The sequence below is a fragment of the Sylvia atricapilla genome, chromosome 22 (genome assembly GCF_009819655.1).
Source record: "Sylvia atricapilla isolate bSylAtr1 chromosome 22, bSylAtr1.pri, whole genome shotgun sequence".
Taxonomy (NCBI): Eukaryota; Metazoa; Chordata; class Aves; order Passeriformes; family Sylviidae; genus Sylvia; species Sylvia atricapilla.
This window is the reverse complement of record NC_089161.1, coordinates 924,801-946,316: the sequence shown is the minus strand read 5'-3', so window position 1 is coordinate 946,316 and position 21,516 is coordinate 924,801. Positions and strand designations below refer to the sequence as shown.

General features: G+C 48.4%; 1 protein-coding gene across 3 annotated transcripts in view; it reads left to right on the top strand.

Moving 5' to 3' along the window:
- Window positions 1-21,516, top strand: part of CASZ1 (castor zinc finger 1) — a 195,083-nt gene that overhangs the window by 149,995 nt on the left and 23,572 nt on the right. For all 3 annotated transcript variants that reach the window (XM_066334522.1, XM_066334521.1, XM_066334523.1), the window contains 6 exons: window positions 1,002-1,568; window positions 8,216-9,056; window positions 11,778-11,846; window positions 16,173-16,263; window positions 18,330-18,494; window positions 20,979-21,151. In XM_066334522.1, the coding sequence (XP_066190619.1) occupies window positions 1,046-1,568; window positions 8,216-9,056; window positions 11,778-11,846; window positions 16,173-16,263; window positions 18,330-18,494; window positions 20,979-21,151 (1,862 nt within the window). In that variant the 5' untranslated portion in view covers window positions 1,002-1,045. The remainder of the gene's footprint in view (window positions 1-1,001; window positions 1,569-8,215; window positions 9,057-11,777; window positions 11,847-16,172; window positions 16,264-18,329; window positions 18,495-20,978; window positions 21,152-21,516) is intronic.

Below are 21,516 nucleotides of genomic sequence, written 5' to 3'. Positions count from 1 at the left end.
ATGAGAAATTCTAAAGCGGCTGCTTTAGAATAATTATTTTGCTTTTATTTGGGATTGAACCTTGTTAATTGTTGGTGCAATACTAATGCAAGTGACTGATAGAGACCATTTAGTTCAAGATTCTCCATGACCTTGAAGTTAAGACCTTACCTTCTTCCTCTCTCCCCCCACCTTCTCTCACCCCTCCTTTACTAGCTGTCACATATGAATAAACTACATTAAAATAACAAACTCACACTAATTAGCTGATTGTGCTGGGAAGTATGAGAGCAGAATTTCCTGTGTGCGACAGCAAGCAGGCACAGGGGCCTGATCAGCCAGTACCAGCCCACAGCAGTTTTCTCCATACTACTGTGACACACCAGTCTAGTTCTGGTGCTCCAGAGCACACACTTTGCCAGGGCTCCTGTCCTCCATACTGGTTCTTTTAGGTGCATACTGGTTCTCTTCTCTGAGACTATGCACAAACTCTTCTAGGTGAATTCATCACTGTCCATGGGGTTAGGCTTGGGAGGCTGTTGTCCTTGCTAGTGATGCTTGGGTGCAGTCCCTGGCTGGTGTGGGTTTGGCACCCACTACATCTGGGATAGAGCTGGGGACCTAAGGCAAGTGGTGCTGCAGTCTGAAGGAGAGGGCAGTCTGGGCTTTTAACAAACTTCTGTCCTGCCTCAGCCAGGAGCAAAGGTCGGTGCCGTGCTCACCTGCCTGAGATGTTTGGGGCCTTTCAAGGCCAGGTCTGTCCCAGCACAAAGAAGTGCCTCTTTCTTGATGGCCAGTGTCATGTTTTGGTCCCAGCAGGTTCAGAGGATGCTTCTCACCAAGCTCTTCTGGCTGGGCTTCCACTCAGAGTTTAGGAAGCACATAGTAGCTCCACCTTTCCAAGGCTGGGACTGGCCGTGCCTGAAAGCCCATTGGGTTGGCGCCATCCTTTTGCTGTTTGGGTTCAAGTTGTCTGATCCCACTAATGCCCTTCCTTGCTTCTTTCTCCTCTCTCTTCCCAGCTGAAAGAACTATATGCACTGACGCAGCCTCAGGAAAACCCGCGATGGCTGCCAAGCGCAAAGGCGGCCTGAAGCTGAATGCCATCTGTGCCAAGCTGAGCCGCCAGGTTGTCTTCGACCACGGGGGAGCTGAGCAGGCACGTGCGGACAAGGGCCCGCAGCAGGAGAGCAGCAACAAGGACCTGCCCCAGCCCGGGACCAAAGAGCTGGGGACGGAGTTTTCAGATGGACTCAGCCGTGTGCAGAAGATCGAGGAGGACAAAAGGAGGGAGGTGATCGAGAAATGGGTGAACGGGGAGTACAATGAGGAGCCCTTGCTGGGGAGAGCAGAGGGCAAGGAATGTAAGGGCACTGAGAGCGCAGAGGTGCCCCCTGAAGGGGTTTACATGGTGCAGCCCAAGGGCTGCAGCGATGAGGAAGACAACGGGGACGAGGCAGATGCTCTCAGGGGCTCGCAGGATGGCAACTTCTTGGATGACAGGGATTCAGATGGGCCAGCGAAGGACGACGCCTACCGGTCCTCCAGTGGCGAACCAGGCTCCAAGCTGGGGGCAGGAACCACCTCAGGTAATCCCTCTGTCCCCTCCATCTCCTGACACAGGGCAGCTGCAGGGTTACATTTTCTGTGTCCATGCGGGGTCCTGCAGCACCTGGCAGCCAAGGGGAGGAGTGACAACCCTGATCCCCTTGCAGAGACCTGTCATCTTGCTCTTGGGACCATACGGAGTTTGCCTCTGGCTTAGCCTCCCCTTCCCAAGAAGGGTGGTGTGAGGGTGGATGAGGCTGGATAGCCCTTTCCAGCCCACAAATCCCTCCAGACTCCTTCACACCACTCAGATGGCCATAGCGGGTTTCCTGCTCTTGTATTCCCCCAAAAGCAAAGAGAAGCAGAGATTTGTCTTGTAACAAATCCCAGGTGGATCCTGCAGGGTGTCCACACACAGGCTGGGTTATCTAACCACCCTCATGGCCACACATGGCATCTTGATTAGTGGTTCCTGACGGTGGAAGCCCCAGGATGAGCGGGGAGAGGGCAGGAACAGAGGCAGGGCTGCCTCTTCCACGGCTCCTGAGGCTGAGCCCCAAGCTGCAGCCCCGTGGGGAATGCAGCACAGCCCAGGGCAGGCAGCCTCACCTGTGGGACAGGACAGGACAGGACAGGACAGACAGGGGACAAAGGGTCTGGAAGGAATGGCCAGAGATGTTCCTCCAGGGACTGGACCGGGTGAGGGGAGCCTGCAGGAGGCTGAACTGAGCCAGGGCAAGGCTGGGGTGGGTCCCAGAGGGCCCCTACAGAGCCACCCAACACTGAACATCGTGATCTCTTCTTGCTGCTTCATGGTCCCTTGGCCCAGGTGGAGGGGCTGAGGTGACACCCGTGTCACAGTGCTGCCTCCCCTTTTGAGCAGCCCAGTCCTTGAGCTTTGCCCACCCTGAGCTCAGGATCGAGCTGGTGGAAATGCTGCCCCCAAACCTCAGTTTACCTCCCTATCTTGTGTTTTCTTCCTCCGGCTGTGTATTTCCTATTTTCAGATTGCTTTTGCTTTATTTTTGTGGTTCATTCAAAAGCTGAGTTCAACAAGAGATGCTGGGGAAAGCCTCAGATGACTTCCTTGCTCCCTTTCTGATAGCCAGGTGTCCCCCCAGATTGATTCAAGGGGGTGTATGAGTGCTAAGCCTTGATAAAAGCTTTGGGCGAATTGAATTCTCTCCATTAGGGCAGAGCAGCTCCCTCCCCATTTGTCTCTCAGCCGGGCTGAATCTGTAATTGAAAGATCTTCTCCTAATCTGCTCCACCTGCATGCACCCCTCCCCTGATCTCAGCACTTTGTGAATCCATCAAACTTTCCTCCTTTTGTGTGCGCGCATGTTTTCCTCCTCCTGTTAATAATGCAGCTGAAACTCATCTCCGTCTGTCCGTTCCCCTTCTGGAGAGGCACATTCTCTAGTCTTCACGAGTTCAGTGGCAGCGCACATAATTATGCATATAAGATATAAACAGAGCTGTTTAATTATCCTTCGCCACATCAGTGACAGAGTAATTAACAAACATTGCAAGATCAATGAGGGAAAGTGTGACCTTCAGTTTCCTTTGATAGGAAAGCCCTTGTCGTTCCCAGACACAAGGTGATTGTGCCTGGACTCTGGTTTAGTTTGTTTTAATTCACACCACCCCACCATTTGCAGCTTTTATTTGCTATGAAAACTAAAAGAAGGGGAACTTAAATGTAAAAAAAATGTTACCAAACTAGGGAAAATGAAAAGAAGCTGAGGTTTCTCAATGGGGGAAGAGATTTGAGTAAAATACCTTTGCAGGGCTGTATTGTCAAAGGATTATGCAAAAATGGGTAACTGTTCAGGAAGAGGGGGGCTGAAGCTTTATTTATGTCTCTAAGGCAGGTAATGGCACATGAGGGGTCCAGTTTACATATAGAACCACGTGGGATTTGACTTGCAAACAGACGTGCTGCTGCCTCTTGAGCGTCTGTTTCAAGAACCTTGTTATAAATGTCATTTGCAACATTTCCCTGAAAGCACAAGAAACATCCCTTGCTTTGGAAAGGACAAAATTATTTTCCTTTACTTTTTCTGTCAGTGTTCAGGAAATGAATTTTCAGCTGTTCATCACCAAGTCTTCAAGACCTGATGTTACTGGGTGTGAGCTAAATTTATTCCAGGGAGATCTGGAACTTCCTCTGTCAAAAAGGAGGGATTATTTTTTGGAGCTGGGGGGTCGCAGGAGTCAGATAAAAGGAGAGGAATACAGCTCTGCCCTCCCAATCAAAGTGGCTTTGGTTGAGTCATCACAGAAACCTTGATTTGAAGATTCTGAGCACCAGTTGCTCCCTGTAAGAACAGAGGGTACAGAGCTGACAGTGCTGAGCAGTGTTTCAAACAGAGCCCATACTTGCATCAGCTGGAAACTTGTGTGAAAAGCAGGAGCCTCACAGAAAAGCAAATCCTACATCTAACAAGCTTTGTTGGTCAGTGGGAAAAGTAATCCAAATAATAAGGGGCTGAGAAGGGTTCCTGTGTCCCAGGGTCCTGATGTGTACACACCCTGTCCTCTGTCTGGGGATTCAGCTAGTGCCCATGTCTTGACCAATACCTGTCGTGGTCTGTTGCCAAACCTGGCCACCTTTGTGTCCGTCCAGGCTCACAGGAAGGCTTGTGGTGTGTTGTGTTCACAGAGACTCGCTCAGTGCTGTTCAAGCCTCGTGCTTTTAAAGAAGATGGAGTTTCTTTCTGAGCCTCCCCTTGGGAGAACAAGACTGATGGTCGGTGCTCAGTCTTGCCCTGTGTGCCTCCTCCCTGGTCCACCTGGGAAGCACATTCAGGAGTCACAGAACTGCTGTCTGTCAGGAGATGGGTGTCAGAAACTGATCTGGACGTGCAGATATGTTTCTTCATTCATTCAGGCACCCTCTCTTGCCCACTGACCGGCCCATGCTTCTCTGTGCACATTTATATATAGCAGTGAGATTTCTCAGTGTAGTCTCTGACACAGATCCCTTTCCACAGTCGCTCACTGACGCACACATAGCCGGGCAGATTTTCCTACACATGTTCTTCACTTTGTCTGTTACATAGTGGGCTAAAGCAGTCAGTAGGAGCTTCCCCCTGTACTTTTGGATCTGCCTTTCTTTTCTTAGCTTCTTGGCTAAGTCTCTTGGAATATTCATTGGCCCTGTTTTCAACCAGGAGAGTTTTCTCTTTCTAATTTCCTGGGGCGACTCCACTTAGGAGAGCATACATGCCAAGTGCCAGTTTCTTGCTCATCACCCTGTGTCCCCCAAGTCTACGTATTTTCCCTTTCAAGCGGAATAAAGGACAGAGCCCTGGCTGGGATGTCCCATCCCCCAGTATCCAGACCTTGCACTCCATTTGGGCTGTTTTGCTTTTCCTTCCATATATAGTGTGCTGCTGCAGGCTATTTTTAGCGCCTTTTTTGCTAGCTTCGGATCCTTTGTGATATGATAGCTGCTCTGAGACACACAGATCTCTGCTCTTTGGCAATGCCCACAAATGGAGAGCAGCGCGAGGGGAGAGGGAGCCCTTTATTATCACACAGGAAAGGAGAGGAAAATGCGGTGCAGGGAAGGGGGAGGAAAACACAGGCATAATGCTTCCTGTGGCTTCCAGGATTCCTCACAGGGAGTGTTTCCCAGCTGTTGTCCTGCTTCATTTTTGTCTGTTTATGGATATGAGCAGGGTTTTCTCTCAAATAGGTAATATCGATTACCTCTTCTCTTGTCTGAAAGCGTATATGAAATGAGGTGGTGGAGTCTAATACAGTCCTTCTGGTGAGGCAGCTCTCCTCTGTAGGCTGCCTCCACGGGGAGCCTCCATGTTAGGTGCCTGAGCAATTAAATGCATGTTGTCTTAACTTCAGGGCATGTGTTGGGCTTCTTGGGCTGGTGCTGGATGAGTCCAGCTGCACTTCCTGGCAGTGAGCAGTGGGAGCTGGCCAGAGCTTCATCTCAAATGTGGGTGAGGAAAGACTGAGCAACACCAGCAAAGCTGTTGATCACAGAGGGTGTTGTGATCATCTGGAACCACGGATTAAATCCATAACAGTGAAAACTGAAACTCAGACCTCACAAAGCTCAAAAGAAGTTCTGAACCACCCCCCACCCTTTTCTATTGGCTTGGATTTTGCATCTAACTGTTTACACCAGTTGAGGTGTAGCCACACGGTACCAAAGATGGGCCATATTGGCTTTCAGGGCAGTGGCTAAAGCTAGCAAAAAGGACATTTAATAGTTTAATTCCATATCACATATTCAGTGTGGTATTCTTTTTCCCCTTGCAGCTTGACACGGGCTGGCTAGAGTTTTTCTGTGCAGTCCTTGGAAATCAGGGCATTGTGAGGGAAGCTGGGGGTTGTTTTACAAGTCCAAAAAGAAAGGAAAAGCAGAACAGGTAAAGAAGATTTAACAGAAACAGGAAGTTGTTAGACCCAGTAGGGATTTCATGGGCTCATTCTCTTCTGTTGGGTCATAGAGTTACGCTGAAATGGAAGAGGGGAAGAGAAAAAAAAAGAGGTGAAGAGGAGAAGTGCTTTAAAGCAGAATGAATTTTTTTAATATGCTGCATATGAAAGATAAAGTTGTCCTTCAGGCAAGTCCTGTTACTAGACCCAGTGAGGAATGGTTCTGCATTTAACATCCTCTAAGTTTAATACCAACCCATGAGGTTGTGCTATGCCCTGACATTGCCACTCCTTCTGTGCCTAACAGGGTGTTTATTCTGGATTCAGGCAGATCCCAGATCCCATGCAGAATGCTGGGCTTAAGTGCCCAGAACTGGAAGGTCATTTTGGGCTAAAGCAGATCCCAGCAGGTGTGGCTTTGTCCTTTGCCTTGCAGGCTCCAGGCACGCTCTTCACCCAGAACCTTCCCCCAGAACCACGTACACAGGGAACCAGCATAGCAGCACTTCTGCTGCACTTAAACAGCTATTCCAGGCAATCCTGGAGCAGGAATGTGACCTTCATGGTCTTGCCCATTTAGTGCCCGTCACAGGCAGTCTTTTCCTCCATAGAGTCCTGTGAAAACTGATTTGTGGGAGCTGATGGCTATTGAACTTGGACTGTGCTCATTGACAGGCTCTCGTGTGCACAGAAATGCTCTTGTGTACGTGCCTGCCTGTGCAAGGGGCATCCCTGGCTGTCAGATTCCCCACTTCTTCGGGATCTTTGGGATCTACTGGCCTCTTCTGTGGCAGCATCTTGGAGCCTTCTTTTTCCACTGTGTTTCGAGGCAGTATTGCTTTGTTTTGAGCAGGACCTCATGCCCAGAGCTTCCCTTCTGCTGCCAGTGTAGCTCCCTGTGCTGGCTGCCTGGGAAGGAGTGTGCTTGCCCATTAGAGCCGGAGCAAGTGTTGAGTAAAGATGACGAGGGAGGTTTGAAGGACTGCTGCACACAGTAAATCTTTGCTCTGCAGGAGAAGGCAAGAGGGAGAGGAGGAGGAGCGCTGTGTCAGGCTGAAGCCTAAATGAGGCCAAGCCAGTGCATCAGAGCAGTCTTTATTTCTTCCTTTACACTGATATTGGGTGACCTCCAGATGTGTGTTGTTCCTGGTGGCCTGTGAAACTGCCTGAGGGAGTAGGGGAGGGAAGAAGAGAGGGAGAGACCCAAGGAAGGACAGCTTTTGCTCATTCTTCCTTCCTGTAATCAGGCTCCGTTAGACTAACCCCTTCCTGCCCCTTCCCCAGCCCATGCTCCAGAGCACTGGCTTTCTCCCCCTCCCTGGAGCCCACATCAGGACAACAGCTTTCTCTCCTCAGTCTAAATCCCGATGGAGAGAAGGCTCTTCCTTACCTATTTTGCACCTGTGAGGACTTTCCCCTTCCCTGGTGTTACTGGAAGCTGTTCCTGGCTTCTTGAGAGGCTGCCTGTAGGTTTCCATGGCATTCACTGGACTGTGGCCCTTTTCCACATGGCAAGTAGTAGCAATCCAGTTATAGGGATTGAGAGGGAAGAGAGCAACCTGAGTGAACCCTTACAAAATGGACAGGGAAGGGAAGCACTGCAGCAGTGCTGGGGAGCTGTCCTGTCTTTGTCTTGCCTTCTCTTTTCTGCTCTTCCCCTGCCTTGATTCATCTCCATCTCTGCTGCTTTCCTCCTCTCTGCACTGTTCTATCCTGCCCTCCTCCTGCTCCACCCTATGCATGGCCTTGCCCATCTCCCTTACCCATTTCACACCATGCTGACCTGCCTGCTCTCAGCCCTGCTTCACCAGCACACACGGCATTTTCACACGAGTTTTCCCCCTTACACATGCTGCCATCTATCCTCTGTGCACCTCCTTCCATACACAAACACACACAAGGACAGATCTGTACAAACCTCGGCATATTGGCATTGGTCTCACTTCCAGTAAAATTACTTTTTCTTCATATTAGGCCAAGGCAAGAGTGCAGAGACATTTATGAAACTTTGTTTAATGTACTGAAAAGCCATCGGCTAGAACATTTAGGAAATTGATTTTCCTGGCATTGATGAACTCTTTTTATTTTACCCCAGTATTAATTACTTTTTTTTTTTTTAAACAAATTAATTTAAGAGTCATAAAACCTAACAAGTGAGCCAAACGTCAGTAGATCATGTTCCCCTCTCCCCTTCCTCCCCCCCTCCCTGCTGCTAGTGCTGCTATGGGAGGAGAAGAAAAATCAGAGCCCTGTGTGACTCTGTCCTCTGGTTTCCCTGCAGGGGAAGCTTCCTCACTGCGGGATTACGCCGCCACCACCATGAACGAGTTCCTGGGCATGTTTGGCTACGACGACCAGAACATGCGGGATGAGCTGGCCCGCAAGATCAGCTTCGACAAGCTGCACACTGCTACCTCAGAGGCCACTGCCCCCGCTGCCCCGCTCCCCGGAGAGGATGCCATCAGCAAACGAGCCCGCTTCTCCAAGTACGAGGAGTACATCCGCAAGCTGAAGGCTGGAGAGCAGCTCTCGTGGCCCATGCACTTGGCCAAACCTGAGGAGCTGGGCTCCAAGCTGGGCAAGGAGCCGTCCTCGGTGCTGGCACAGCCCCTGCGGGTGCCGGGTCCTGACACCTCCCTGCTGACGGAGACCAAAGCCACCATCCTGCCACTGCCCTCTCCCAGCAGCTCCCAGATGCAGGGCCTGATGTCACGGGCCTCCAAATACGACTTCTTCATTCAAAAGCTGAAGACGGGTGAGAGCATCAGGCCGCAAAACGGCAACACTTACAAGAAGGCCTCCAAGTATGACCTAGAGAACGTCAAGTACCTGCACCTGTTCAAGCCTGGGGAAGGAAGCCCAGATATGGGAGGAGCCATCGCCTTCAAGACAGGCAAGGTAGGCCGGCCTTCCAAGTATGACGTGAGGAACATTCAGAAGCTTACTCCAGTAAAAGCTCCAGTCCCCAGCCTGGCCCCTGCCTCCCTCACCAGTACCCCCAGCAGCACTCCCATGGCCGGGCCGGAGCAGTCCATCTCATTGCCATTCAACACTCCTGAGTACCTGAAATCAACTTTCTCCAAGACAGATTCCATCACAACTGGAACAGTCTCTACAGTAAAGTAAGTGTACTCCCGCTTCTCTTATCTAAGTGCTAGTGGGGGATCATCCCTAAGTGTCTGTGGTTCAGTGAGCAGTTTCAAGTTCTTGCCCTGTTAAATACTGCGTTGTTCATGGGATGGTTCTCTCTGCTCTCTGTCAAAGTTCTCTGTCTGTTCCTCTTTCACACCTTACATTTCTATTTATCTGGTTTGCACTAAGGCTGTGACCTGCCATCAGCAGTCATGGCCATGAATCTGGAGTCCAATAGCTCCTTAGTTTGTATGTTAAAATGAAAGAGGAGGGAACATGGTGCTCTCAGCACTCCTAATGTCAAGGTTGGAACTACTTAATTTTCTTCTCCCTCTGGTTTCCCAGGCATCTGGATGTGTCTGTAGGAGAACCTGATTCTTGTTTCCATTAACTCAAAGGCATGACTGTGCTGACTTTACTGGGGTGTTTTTGTTTGTCCCAGAGCTCAGAAGACATTTTGGTGCCTAATTCCCATCAATTTCCATAGAAGTTAGGCATATACCTACTTGTGTGGGGCCAGGCCTGTGTCTTCTCAATTTGCTTACACAAATAGAGGTGATTCAATTACCCCTCAGACTGGGCAAACTCATTAGCCCAATTAGCACTAATAACCTCCTGCACATACGTTGCCAGCAGTCTCTGCAGTGGTGCCATTCCCTGAATGGAGGTATCTGAAGGCCTTGCCAAACCTTGGATTACTTTTTAATGTGACTTCCAGAGGTGGGAGCTGTAGAAGAGATAAATACGTGTGTCAGGCTGCAGCAGGGAGGAGGGGAGAGACTTCTCTGCTCTCTTGTCATGGTTTGGGTTTACTTGTTCCTCACTGTGAACCTGGGTCTGTTGTGAGCTGTGAATCACACGGGGTCATTTGTAGTAAGTCCAGGGCCTTCTGTCCTGCTCTCTGTGCCATCACACACACCCTACTGCTCGTTCCTCTGAGGAGGAAAAAGGCCATTTTGTGTTTGGTGTGTGGATGTAGGAGACCTTGGGGGGTACTTGAATGCTCTTTGCAGTCCCAGCAAAGTCTGCATCACCCACTTTCCTGTTTCCCCATGTGGAAGGCAGAGCTACATAATACCTGTCTTCCATGTGACATTGTTTGTCAACTGCCTGCAGACAGATGGGGAGCTCCATGGTAAAGGTGTATGGGAAAGGACAGAGGATTATTAACATCTCCTCAGGATGCTCAGGGTCTGCTCAGGGTGAACCTGTACAGGCTACAAATGACAGGCAGAGACTCCTATTACTTAAAAACATAATGTTGTAAATACTCCTGTAGATCAGTGCCCTGCTGTGATGGGGCACTTGGTCCAAGACTCTGTGCCTGAAGTGTCTTGAGAGCACTCAGCTGCCTGGGGTTCAGTCACCATCCCGGAGCTGTGCCCGAAGGCACAAGCAAGACAAGCAAGCCCCTTATCTGCTGTGGTGTTGCACTGGGATCCCAGTTTGTTTTTCCTTTCTCTTGCTCATTTCCTGCCCCTTGCCACATGTGGGTTTGCCAGCACCATGGTGATCCTTCCTCTGGCCACAGAACTTCTTCAACCAAGGCATCACGATGGGGCTGCAGCTGGAATGGAGGTGACCAGGGCCTTCAGCCTGGCCCTTGCCATGTCCTGATCCCACACTGCAGTACAGAATGGGCTCAGGTCCCTTCTCCAGGCCACTCACTAGACACAGGCTTCCCGGATAAAAGACAGCAGCCCGTTAATTGTGCTGGTGAGGAAAGTGCTGACTGTGGTATCTGGGCCATGGCTTCCCATTCCCAGTCCCCACTGGGTTCAGGAGCCTGGCAGGAATTGCCCTTTACTCTCACACATCTGTACATACACCCTTGCCATGGGTTTAAACTCTCTTAGATCCAGTGCCATTAACCTGCCCTGAACTCGTCTACCTTCAAGTGAGCTCTGTGTGGAAGTGTCCTTGTTTAAACCAGGGTGCAGAGCTGCAGGGAGGAGGAGGGGAGGTTGGGCACAGGCAAAGCACAAAAAAGGTGGTGTCCAGCCGATCTGGACGTCCACTGAGGTGGCTCTATCTCTTGGGCAGCTGGAGTCTGGCCCTACATCTCATTTTCCCTCTTCCTGAAATCACTAAGGATGTAGGTTTTTTCCTGCTTCCTAATGAGGTAAAATAATCCTGGCTTATGTGACAGTTGGGCTGTTTTCTCTTTGATTAAAATACATAATCTGTCTGTTAGAGTTTTGGGGTATCTGTGAAACATTTGAAGCCCCATCCAGGTGCTGGGGCCACTGTTCCAGTGCTGGTCATAGAGCAGCTGCTGGCCACAGGGAAATGGGCAATAGCTCTCAATGTGGCAGTGAGACTCTTGCTGGCCAGAGGCAAAGCTTCCATGCCCACAAGGGCAGCACTGCCAGGTGCCTCAGAGAGGTGTTTGCATGTGGCCATCACTTTCTTGTATAGGCATTTTTTCTGTAGAAACAGGTTTTTGTGGTTGATCTTCGTCTAAGTTTCTCCAACAAACTGCTGAGTCCTGCAAAGAGGGAACATACAGGAAGGGTAGTAGGCAGCCTGTGTGTTTCCCTGGGAGAAGGTACAGGATTTGAAGGGGATGGAAATTTAAACTTACGGGTTTCTTTGCTGGCACCCTTCCCTGGGCCCTCTCTCCTGATCTGTCAGCGGTGTGTGAGAGAAACAAGGAATTTCAGCTGTGCCCTGTTCTGCTAACCAGCTCTGCCCTGCGTGTCTCTCCCTAGGAATGGATTACCCACTGATAAACCAGCCGTCAGCGAAGACGTAAATATTTACCAGAAGTATATTGCCAGGTAGGCAAAACTTTTGACTTTGCTGGGGAGAGGGCTGGGAGTAAGGAGGTGGAGTGGTGGTGGGAGAGACAAGGTCTTGTCTGGATCAAGTGTTTAAACCAGACATTGGCACTTCCATTTCCCTTGGCATCTGTACTTGCTCTGTCCCCCTGCTTGGGAGAGCAGTAGCTGTGAGAGGTATACAGTCATGCCAAGAGCATGCTTAGCTCCCTGGAGCTGTTAAACTTTGTGACAAATAGTGGAAAACTGCTTCACTGAAGAAGCCCAGGATTTAAATGGGAGTTCTGCCTCTTGGCTGTCGTTCTTTCCCTCCACTGCCTTTTTCCCCTACCGTGTCCAGTGTCTGCAGGAGGCAAGCAGAGAACATCTGAGCTCTGAGAATCTAGGCTGGAGAGATTAATAAGTGACTTGAATTTAGGGAGCTCTTGGCATCAAGATGGGATTTTTATCGTAGAAAATATTTGCAGCTCATTTGTCTGAGAAAACCCTCACTGAGCCAGGTGCAGAGCAGAGCACCTGATCACAGCTGTGGGAGTGCTTAGGTCAGGACAGTGATGCTGAGACAGAGCCCAGGGCTGTAGTGGTGGGACAGAGTGAGTAATGCCACCAGAGCCAGAGGGACAGAGGAGATGATTGCATGACACCTGCCTGGTGTAGAGCTCATGGTATCAAGGGTCCATCAGGCTTTGCCCCCAGCCGGTTACATCCTCCATCAGTGATGTGAGAAAGCTCTCAGCAAAAGCCCCTTGTGTGCAGACAGACACGAGGCAGAGAAGGAAGCAAACACTTCTCTCCAGGGAAAAACTGGAGGGTTTGCTGCCACCAGCACTTGTGCACTTACTAATGAAAGGGGAAGGGAGTGTGTACTGTGCTTTCCCACCATACCAGAGCCCTCAGAGGGTCTCCATGTGGGAGACAGTCAGCTGCTAGGAAAGTGAAGGGAACATTTTGGCAGGGAAAAAGAGTGGGAACAGCACTCTCCCAGCTTGAGAGTGGAACAAGAAGTGACTTAATTTCCTCCCTCTAGCCCGAATCCCAGATGTAGGAAAAGGGGGCACAAAACCCCACGGGAAGAGAGGACAGTTGTGCCACCACAGGCAGCTCCTCAAGCAGCAATGCCCCAGTGCATGTGGGAATTCACAGCCCCGGGGGACAGTACTGCAGTAGAGTATACAGAGTATAGGAAGGAAAGCAGAGGTTTAAATCTCTCTTTGCATGGGGCAGAAGGGTCAGCATCTCTTTCTTTCTGAGATTGCAGGGATTGCAGTGGAGGAGGAGGTGGCACCCTTCTGTCCCCCATTCACCTCTCGAGTAGAGAACTAAACAGTTCAGCCACATCCACTCTAGGGGAGCTCTGCAAGCCCCTTCCCCTGGGTCAGGCAGGTAGCTGAGAGAGGATTGTGAGCTACCTCAGGGACACCACATCCTGCTTAAAAGGCTCCGCAAGCCACCCGTTGGCAGCACAGCCACTTCCCTTCAATTTACACACATTTAAAAAAAAAACAGTTTAAAGCCGTAAAATCAAGGGGTGGGGGGAGAAGAGACACAACACTCTTATGTCTGTACTGCATAATTAGCTTAATGAGTTTGCCAAAGCCACTGCCAAAAGCTGCCCAGGGATAATCCATTCTCTCACACAACAAAACAAAACCTCTTACTTAGCTAGTTTGGGTTGGGTTGTTTTTCCCCCTCCTCCTCCCTGTATATTTATAATTAAAAAAAAAAAAAAAAAGACCACAGAAAAAATTATTATTATTATTATTAGTGCCTCAGCAGATGGTGCTTCTGGCAGCACTTGCTTAAATATTTATTTCTGTGTGGGTTTCCTCCCCCCTTGTAATTGGGGTGGGTTTTTTTTTTTCTTCTTTCACATCATCGTTACAGAGTAATGACTCTGTAAACACTCTCTAAGCATGCTGACTTCTTTATTTATTATTTTTATTATTATTTATCGACTCTTGCCAGATCAAGATTTTCTGGCCCAAAAAAAAAATAAAGTGAGCAGATTAATGCAAAGGAAGAGGGAGTGGGCTGTTCTTGTGCAATTGAGTCCATGTGTCTGTATTGATAACTTAGGAGCTGGGATTTGTGTATCAGGGTGAGGAGCTGGTCTGTGAGTTTTCTTGTTTCGGGTGTGTTTGTGTTTGTGTCTGTTCGTGTGCATGGAAGTTGTGGGTACGTTCATGTAAATTCAGGGAGTGTTGATGTCCTGTGGAGGCTGTGCATGTAAATGTGCGCGTGTGTACGCGTGTAAGTGTGTGGTGTGTAAGCTTTCCTGTTATGAAAAACCTAAACAGATGCTGCGCTTTAAAAATTAATAGCTTTGAACTGTTTCAAGTGTCAGAAGAAACACAGGATAATATAACCCTTTAGGAGCCCAACCTTGCACACTGAAGGAGCAGAATTTCCCCTTTGTGCTGAGTTTGCCACTTCCCTCCTTTCCTGAGCACACAGCTTGGTGGAACACTTGTCTCTCCCTTCCTGTGCTGTAGGCACCACACACACCTTTCCATGGCACATGGAATGGAGGGCAGGAGTTGGAACTGCTGGAGTGCTTGTTTAGCCATTGTTTTTAAAACTGAGCCTGTGTGTTATTCCTGCTAGGATGCTTCAAATAGCTCATCTCCCAGCGTCAAATCTCATTGGTGTCTGGCCCTTCTTTTACTCCAGCTGGTATCTCTGGTCATTTTGCACCCTCATTTTTGATAATAATTTGAACTGCTTTGTATTTGTCAGCAAGGTCTGTATTACCCTCTCTGCCTGGCCTGCAGCACACAGTTCTCCAGCCCTGCACAGCCCTTTGCTCTTTTTTCCCCATCACATCAGTGGAATAGAGAGGAAGCTTCCCACAGGGCACTTTCTTTCCTTGAAGAGCTGCTGATGGTGCTGCTGATGTAAAGCCCTGGACTGGCAGAACCAGTTGGTTATGTGTGCTGTGGAGCCACATGTCCCTGGTCAGTGCCACGGTGGCTCTGGCAGCTGCCCTGGACAAGCCTAGCAGTTGAGCAGGAATCTCTTCCTCTGCTCTCAGTTCCACACCTTTGTTTGTGCAGGCTGTTTGCCTTGTGGTTTGTTTCTTCTCTGCTGCTGAGGTTTGTTCCAGTTTCTCAATCACCTGTTCTGACGTGATCCTGATTTCCTGCAGTATTTCTTCTCCTTCCCCAGGGAAAGGCATGTCTGCTCCTGGCATCTGTCCCTGTCTCCCTTTGTGAATGCTTAGGCAAAGAAGTCATTTAATTTTTTAGCAATGTCTATCTTTTCTGTCAATTAAGTCCCCTTTCCATCTCCTAGAGCCCCTGCTGTCTCTGCAGTTGACCTCCTCTTCCTTACTGTGCTTCAGAAATGGCTTATTTAGTATTGCCTTTCATCCAGACTTTTTCTGTGCTGTAGCCTCGTGTTACCTCGCCTTACGATGATTTGTAATCTTCCCTGCTCCTGCCCCATTCCTCGATTGCCCCAGGACACCCTCACTCCTCTCATTTTCCTTTATATCTGTTGCCCTTCCTAAATTCTTTTCCATGCCCTTTATCATATGCACTCCTGCTGTGTTCAGCGCTTAAGTGACGTGAGGAACCTTTGAGGAACCTTTGAGCAGATGGTACTTTATCTTTGAATGTTTCCCCTCTGAGTCCCCTTCTCTCCACTGCTTTTCCCTTTCAAGCTTTTCTAGGGTCCTCTAGAATATACACGAGGGAGTTCATTGCACGGATTACCCTGTTACTGGATCATCCCCTTGTGCCAATTCTTGGTGTGTCTGTCAGTCAGTAAATTCTGCGTACTGACTGTTTGTATGTAGATATTACACAGCATTTCTGTCTTTCTGGTCTTTTTGCCACCCTGTATGTCAGGAGTTTCCAACTGTGCTGCATGCAGCTTTTCTGATATCATACTAGATGGGCTTATACTTAAAATTTAGAATCCATATTTGTCCAACATTTACTTGTCTCCTTCTGTCACGGGAGGTTTCTGAACCTTGCTGGTGTGGTACCTAAACTCTGTTCTAGAATTGTGTGGTGTTTACTTCTAGGAACCCTCCTTCCTTATGCCTCCCCAAGTAAACAGCTTAGATAACAGAGATGAATTTCAAGGGGAAAGACAGATTAGGGATGTACAGAACCTGAGTGATCCGGCTCAAGAAGTGCCTTTAAATAGTGACAAATAAGCAAGGAAAGGTGCAAGGGTCACCATCCTCGGAGGGGATAAAGAGGTGGGGTTTAATGCCATAAACATGTGACATGAAAGCAGGAACAGGACTCAGTTTATTTGTACCTTGCTTCCAGGCTCTGCTGCCAGGACAGTGGTTTATTGTCTCTCTCCTGTTTGCAGGTTCTCTGGCAGCCAGCACTGTGGACACATACACTGCGCCTACCAGTACAGGGAGCATTACCACTGCCTGGACCCCGAGTGCAACTACCAGGTAGAGCAGTGCTCAAAGAGCACCACGGCTACCCAAACATATGGGGGAGTGTGCGTCCCCTGTGCCTTCCCCCCACAGGCACACAGCCTTTTCACTTTGCTGCTCTGAAAGAGGACAGGATATACTCTGAACTTAACAGAACTTTATTTTGCTCCCATTTCACCTTATCTAGTACTGTTTAACCAAACTCAGACTGCTACAGTGAGGAACTGAATATAGATCAGCTCAAGTCAGTGGGAACTACTCCACATTTATATCAGTGAAACACCGAGGGCATAATTTGTGCTGTGTTACAAACTGTGCCTGAAACTAGGGAATGCTGATCTGTTAGTCTGTCTCTTTCCCTCTGCTGCCCGAGTGGCTTCGTAGCAGCAGGATCCGCACCAGAGCAGCCAGTGAGAGCAGCAGCAGCGGTGTGGGATTTGTGGGGAAGGCACTGGGGCAGGAGCCATGCTGTAATTGCTGGGAGAATTGCCAGGGTGTGCACGTCAGGCCAGCAGCTCACGTGCTGTGTTTGTTTACCCTGAGCCCAGGTCCCGGAGTTGACACTGGCATTTCTGTGGTCAGGCTGATGCCCGAGTGGGAATCCCAGAGTTTGCCTCTGCCGTGCACCAGACACAACTCCAGCCCTGCCCTGGGAGACCTCTGGGTCTCACGGGGATGAGCCTGACCACAGCACAGGAAGTTGATCTGGAGCTGCTGGGCTTGGCTGTGGGTTTCTATTGATCAAAGGAGAGTTTCCCTCCAGGATGCACGTACTGGTCTTTCCAGCCCAAGCATCGAGTAATCAAGATGAGTCTGTCCCAACTGTGACACAGATATCCCTGCACCAGAAAGAGAGAAATGCAAAGGATGGAAAAACAGAAAAACCTATTATTATGATTGGCCTCATGATTATTTCCTAAGGAGTCTGGAAGCTGTTTGCAAAGGAGCTGTCTGGTCTCGCAGGGAATAAGGATTTAGGCTGCTTTTTAAAATGCAAATTATTTTATGGCTGAGATATATTTTAGAATAAGTAACGCTTTGTAATAAGTGGGCACAAATTAACAATGATTGGCAATAGCAATCCTGTATGTACGCCCTGGGAAATCATAGCTCCAACCTCCAAGGGATTTCTCTTGAAATCTATATCCATATATTCCCGTGCCAATACCAACGAGATTGATCAGGATTGATATTATAGGAGGAAAGAGTGGAAGTGATAATCATTTGTTTCCTATGAGGCAGACTAGAAAAGTTGTTAAACATTAGAATACAGGCCTTTTCAATTACTGCTCAAAATAAATGGATATTGATTTCTTTTTAAAAAAATCAGATTTACTTTCTCACCTTCAGTGGTAAATATTGATGTCTGTGGGAAATAGAAATAAAAAGCTTCATTTTAAAGGCACTTAGCCTGCTCTGACAATGGGGTACCCCTTCATTGCTTCAAGCAGGTAGAAATCGAAAAGGATATTCTGTTCATACAGATTTAGCTCTGAGCTCTATTTTTCTGTAGAAAAACATCTTTTTCTGTGACTTGAAGAAAGTCTTGTGTCTCTGTTTTCCTAATAAAACCATCCTACCTTTTAGGGGACACAAGAGACTTAGAATGGGAAGACAGTGTAAAAGAGCAAAGGGGTTTTCCTGATTTCTAGTCCGACATGAATGTGGCAGCCAGTGTCTTGCTAACCACTACACTGAGTGACTTGGAAGCTTGGCTTACTTGCTTGTAGGCTGTTCAGTTCACTGGTTTGCTTTCTAACTATAGCACTTCTTGAGATAGTAGCAGCTAAAATTATGGCAGAAGAACTGCAATCTTAAAGCTGCAGGGAGCAGATTCTGGGCATCACCCCAGTGTCATGTTTACTCTAGAACTTTTCATGTGTATTTACTTTCCCTTTACCAAGAAGATACATGCACACAATTTCTCTTTAATCTGATTCTCTCGGGGTGATTACTGCCAAGCTTTCAACTCCTGGTCCCATAAGTTTATTAACAACAACAGAAGACGCCCACCCTGCCCCCAGGATTACTCACCCACCGGCACCGTGTGTGTCTCACTGTGTGTCCCTGTATCTCTGCAGAGGTTCACTAGCAAACAGGACGTGATCCGGCATTACAACATGCACAAGAAGCGTGATAACTCCCTGCAGCATGGCTTCATGCGCTTCAGCCCCCTGGACGACTGCAGCGTGTACTACCACGGCTGCCACCTGAACGGGAAGAGCACTCACTACCACTGCATGCAGGTAGGGCAGCGTGGGGACACGGGGCAGCTCCTCTGGGGGGATTCAGCCCTTGTCAGAGAGCACGGGGCTGTCCTAAGGCAGAGGGGGATGGTCACAGTCTGGCTTGCACACTTGTGATTCAGGGGCCTCATTGACAACTCTGTGCCCTGTCCTCGATGCAGCTGTCCTGCCACGTGTTGGGAATGGCAAAGGGAAGCCCCGTTCTCAGTTTTTAGAAGCCTTGTCCCTGCAGTGAGGCAAAGCAGGTCTCAGAGTTTTCTCATAGTCTTGGACTTGTTCAAGCAAGTCCCATTCTCCAGGACTCAGGGACTTATTTAATGCCATTGCACTGTCTCTACTCAAAACGGATGTGTCCCTCCCTTGAAACCAGACTTTCTTGTGGCACATCTGCCCTTCAGCACTGGGTTAATTTCCTCCATATTAAATTTCCAGAGTAATTAAACCTTAATGTCACATATCTGCACTTAACACCCCTGGTTCTCCATGTCCTTTGCCAGTGGCACTCGTGTGTGGTGTAGGCTGAGAGCCGTGTTTTAGGGGCAGCCAAGCTTCAGCAGCAGTGTAGCCAGAGCTGGAGCTGCTGCACAGATGTCACTGTGATCCCTCACTCTTTTAGACCACACCACACTGTTTGGGTCTCGTCCTGATCATTCCTCAGGTTCAATGGTTTGACGTGCACTTGTTGTAGTAGAATTGTGGCCTAAACCATTGCCCTGAGAATGTGCTGCAGTTACAAGTGGAGTGATCAGACAACCCTTGGTGACAGATTTTCTGGTCTGAAAAGTCAGGCTTGCTTCCTGACCTGTCCCAGCAGTTTAAGACCCCAGTTAAAGTCACAAGGCCTTAATCACATGCTTAAATGCTTTGCTAGGATAGACTTCAGCATGTGTTTAACTTGAAGTCAGGTAAGCTTTCTGAAGTCAATGGGGCTTAAGCACATACTTAAATGTTAGGCATGCACTCAAGTTCTGTCCTCAATAGGGGCCGGTTGAAGCATGTGCTTACAGCATTTGATAAATTGGAAATTTCATGTGTCTTTCTCTTGAGGACATTTTCTGTTACGCCTCCATAATGTTGATTATTTAGTTTCTTCAGTTGAGCAGAGTGGGATTTGTTTGATTTTTTTGGAGTACGAGGAGTGTTTCACAGCTTTCAGTCACTCCGAGTTGAAATAGAGACCCTGGCTTACACATCTATATATGGCTAATTCCACCCTGTGCCCACTGTCCTCCAGTAAAGTAATGCCCATGTAAGCAGTGTCTTACAGGAAAGGTGTCAGAATATAAACTCTGAATTAAAGAAAATACTGCTTAAATGGCAGAATTTGTGCCATCCATCACATGGATTTTTTTTTCTTTATGTCCATAATTGGTGTGGATAAAATTCAGTTAGCTGTTTATATAAACTGACATTTTTTTAGGCTTTCGCACCAAGAGCTGCATTGCAAATTATTCCTAAGGACGCTTTTGTTTAATTCTTTTTTTTAATGCCATGCAGGGCCTGTCTTTTTTCAAGGTGTCAGTGTGGAGAGAGAGAGGCTCTTCTATATTGGAAATAGCTGGAGATCCTTTTTATTTTTTTCTCTGGGTATTTGTCATGGGTTTTGTTATTGCCTGTTTGAATCAACCTGGGCTGAACTAAGGGGTGGTGTTTTCCTTCTCTTCATTTCTGAGATGGTGCAGGCATTGGCACATGTTGTGCTAGAAGAAAAGAAAAAAAATTCTCCCTCAGCAGGGCTGAGGACGTTTTGAGATTCCAGTGGGTTTTTACTCAATATGGCAAAGTTGCCCCGCTTTACCCAGAGGAAAGCAGGTTTTCAGCATTCCGTCCTTGTCACAGCATTCCCATTCGCTGCACGAGTTTAAAATTATTGAAGTGGGAGTCTTGAACAGTGACAGGGAAAAAAAAGTCACCAGTTTGCTAAAACCAGCTGAACATGGGCTTTAAGATTTGCTAGAATGAAACCGTTTATTACAAGCTCAAAAGACTGGTTGGCCTCATGTTGCACCAGCATGCCTTACCTCCCAGAAGGACTAAAGTAAATCACTTATTCCCACTCAATTTTGTATTCCCCAAATAGATGAATTCCTACTTTGTTCTGTGTCAGTCCAAGATAACAAAAAGCAACAGCATCAGTTAGCATTCTGTTCTCTTTAGGAGCAGGAACCCTACTAACTGCTTCCCCAAGCAGGCATTATTAGATAATAATAAGCTGCTGTTTTATCCCTCTAGTCCTCCCTTTTTTCCTCACTGTTTCATGCCCAGAGCTGATTTGGGTTTGGTTTTTTTTTTTTTTTTTCACAACTGCTCTATGCTCTATCAGTCTTTAGATTGGGAATTAAAGTGATGACTTAATACCCCTAGGAGGAGCACACAAATGGAACTATTAAATGTACGTGTGCTGCTCATGTATTTATTGCTGCTGGTAATAATGTCAGGCTGTTAAACTGCTGTGCTGATGACTCCTCTTTGGGCCCGGGGTAGGTGGGTTGTAACAAGGTCTATACAAGCACCTCTGATGTGATGACCCATGAGAACTTTCACAAGAAGAACACGCAGCTCATCAACGACGGGTTCCAGCGGTTCCGTGCCACGGAGGACTGTGGCACTGTGGAATGCCAGTTCTACGGGCAGAAAACCACTCACTTCCACTGCAGGTGAGACAGCAGGGAAGGGGAGGAGTCCTGCCTCAGAGCTGTGTGGTCTGTTTGCCTCCTGCCGAGTCATAATTTCAGGAGTATGCACAGGGACTTGATTTGCCCTGCTGTGACCTTCTCAGTGCTGCTTCTGGGAGAGCTTGTATACCAGAGCAGATGTGATTTCCAGGACTGTGCCACAGACCACTCTGAAGGCAGGAGTATGATCTGAGGAGAGGATACCCACTAGAAAATAGAGCCTAGAATCATTTGGGAAAGAGACCACAGCGCTCTTCAGAGTGCAACTGAAGTAGGCCATTAATACACTGCTAATGGCATTCCGTGATAGGGTTCTCTGCAGCCAGCTCATCCCTTTTGGGGCCAGA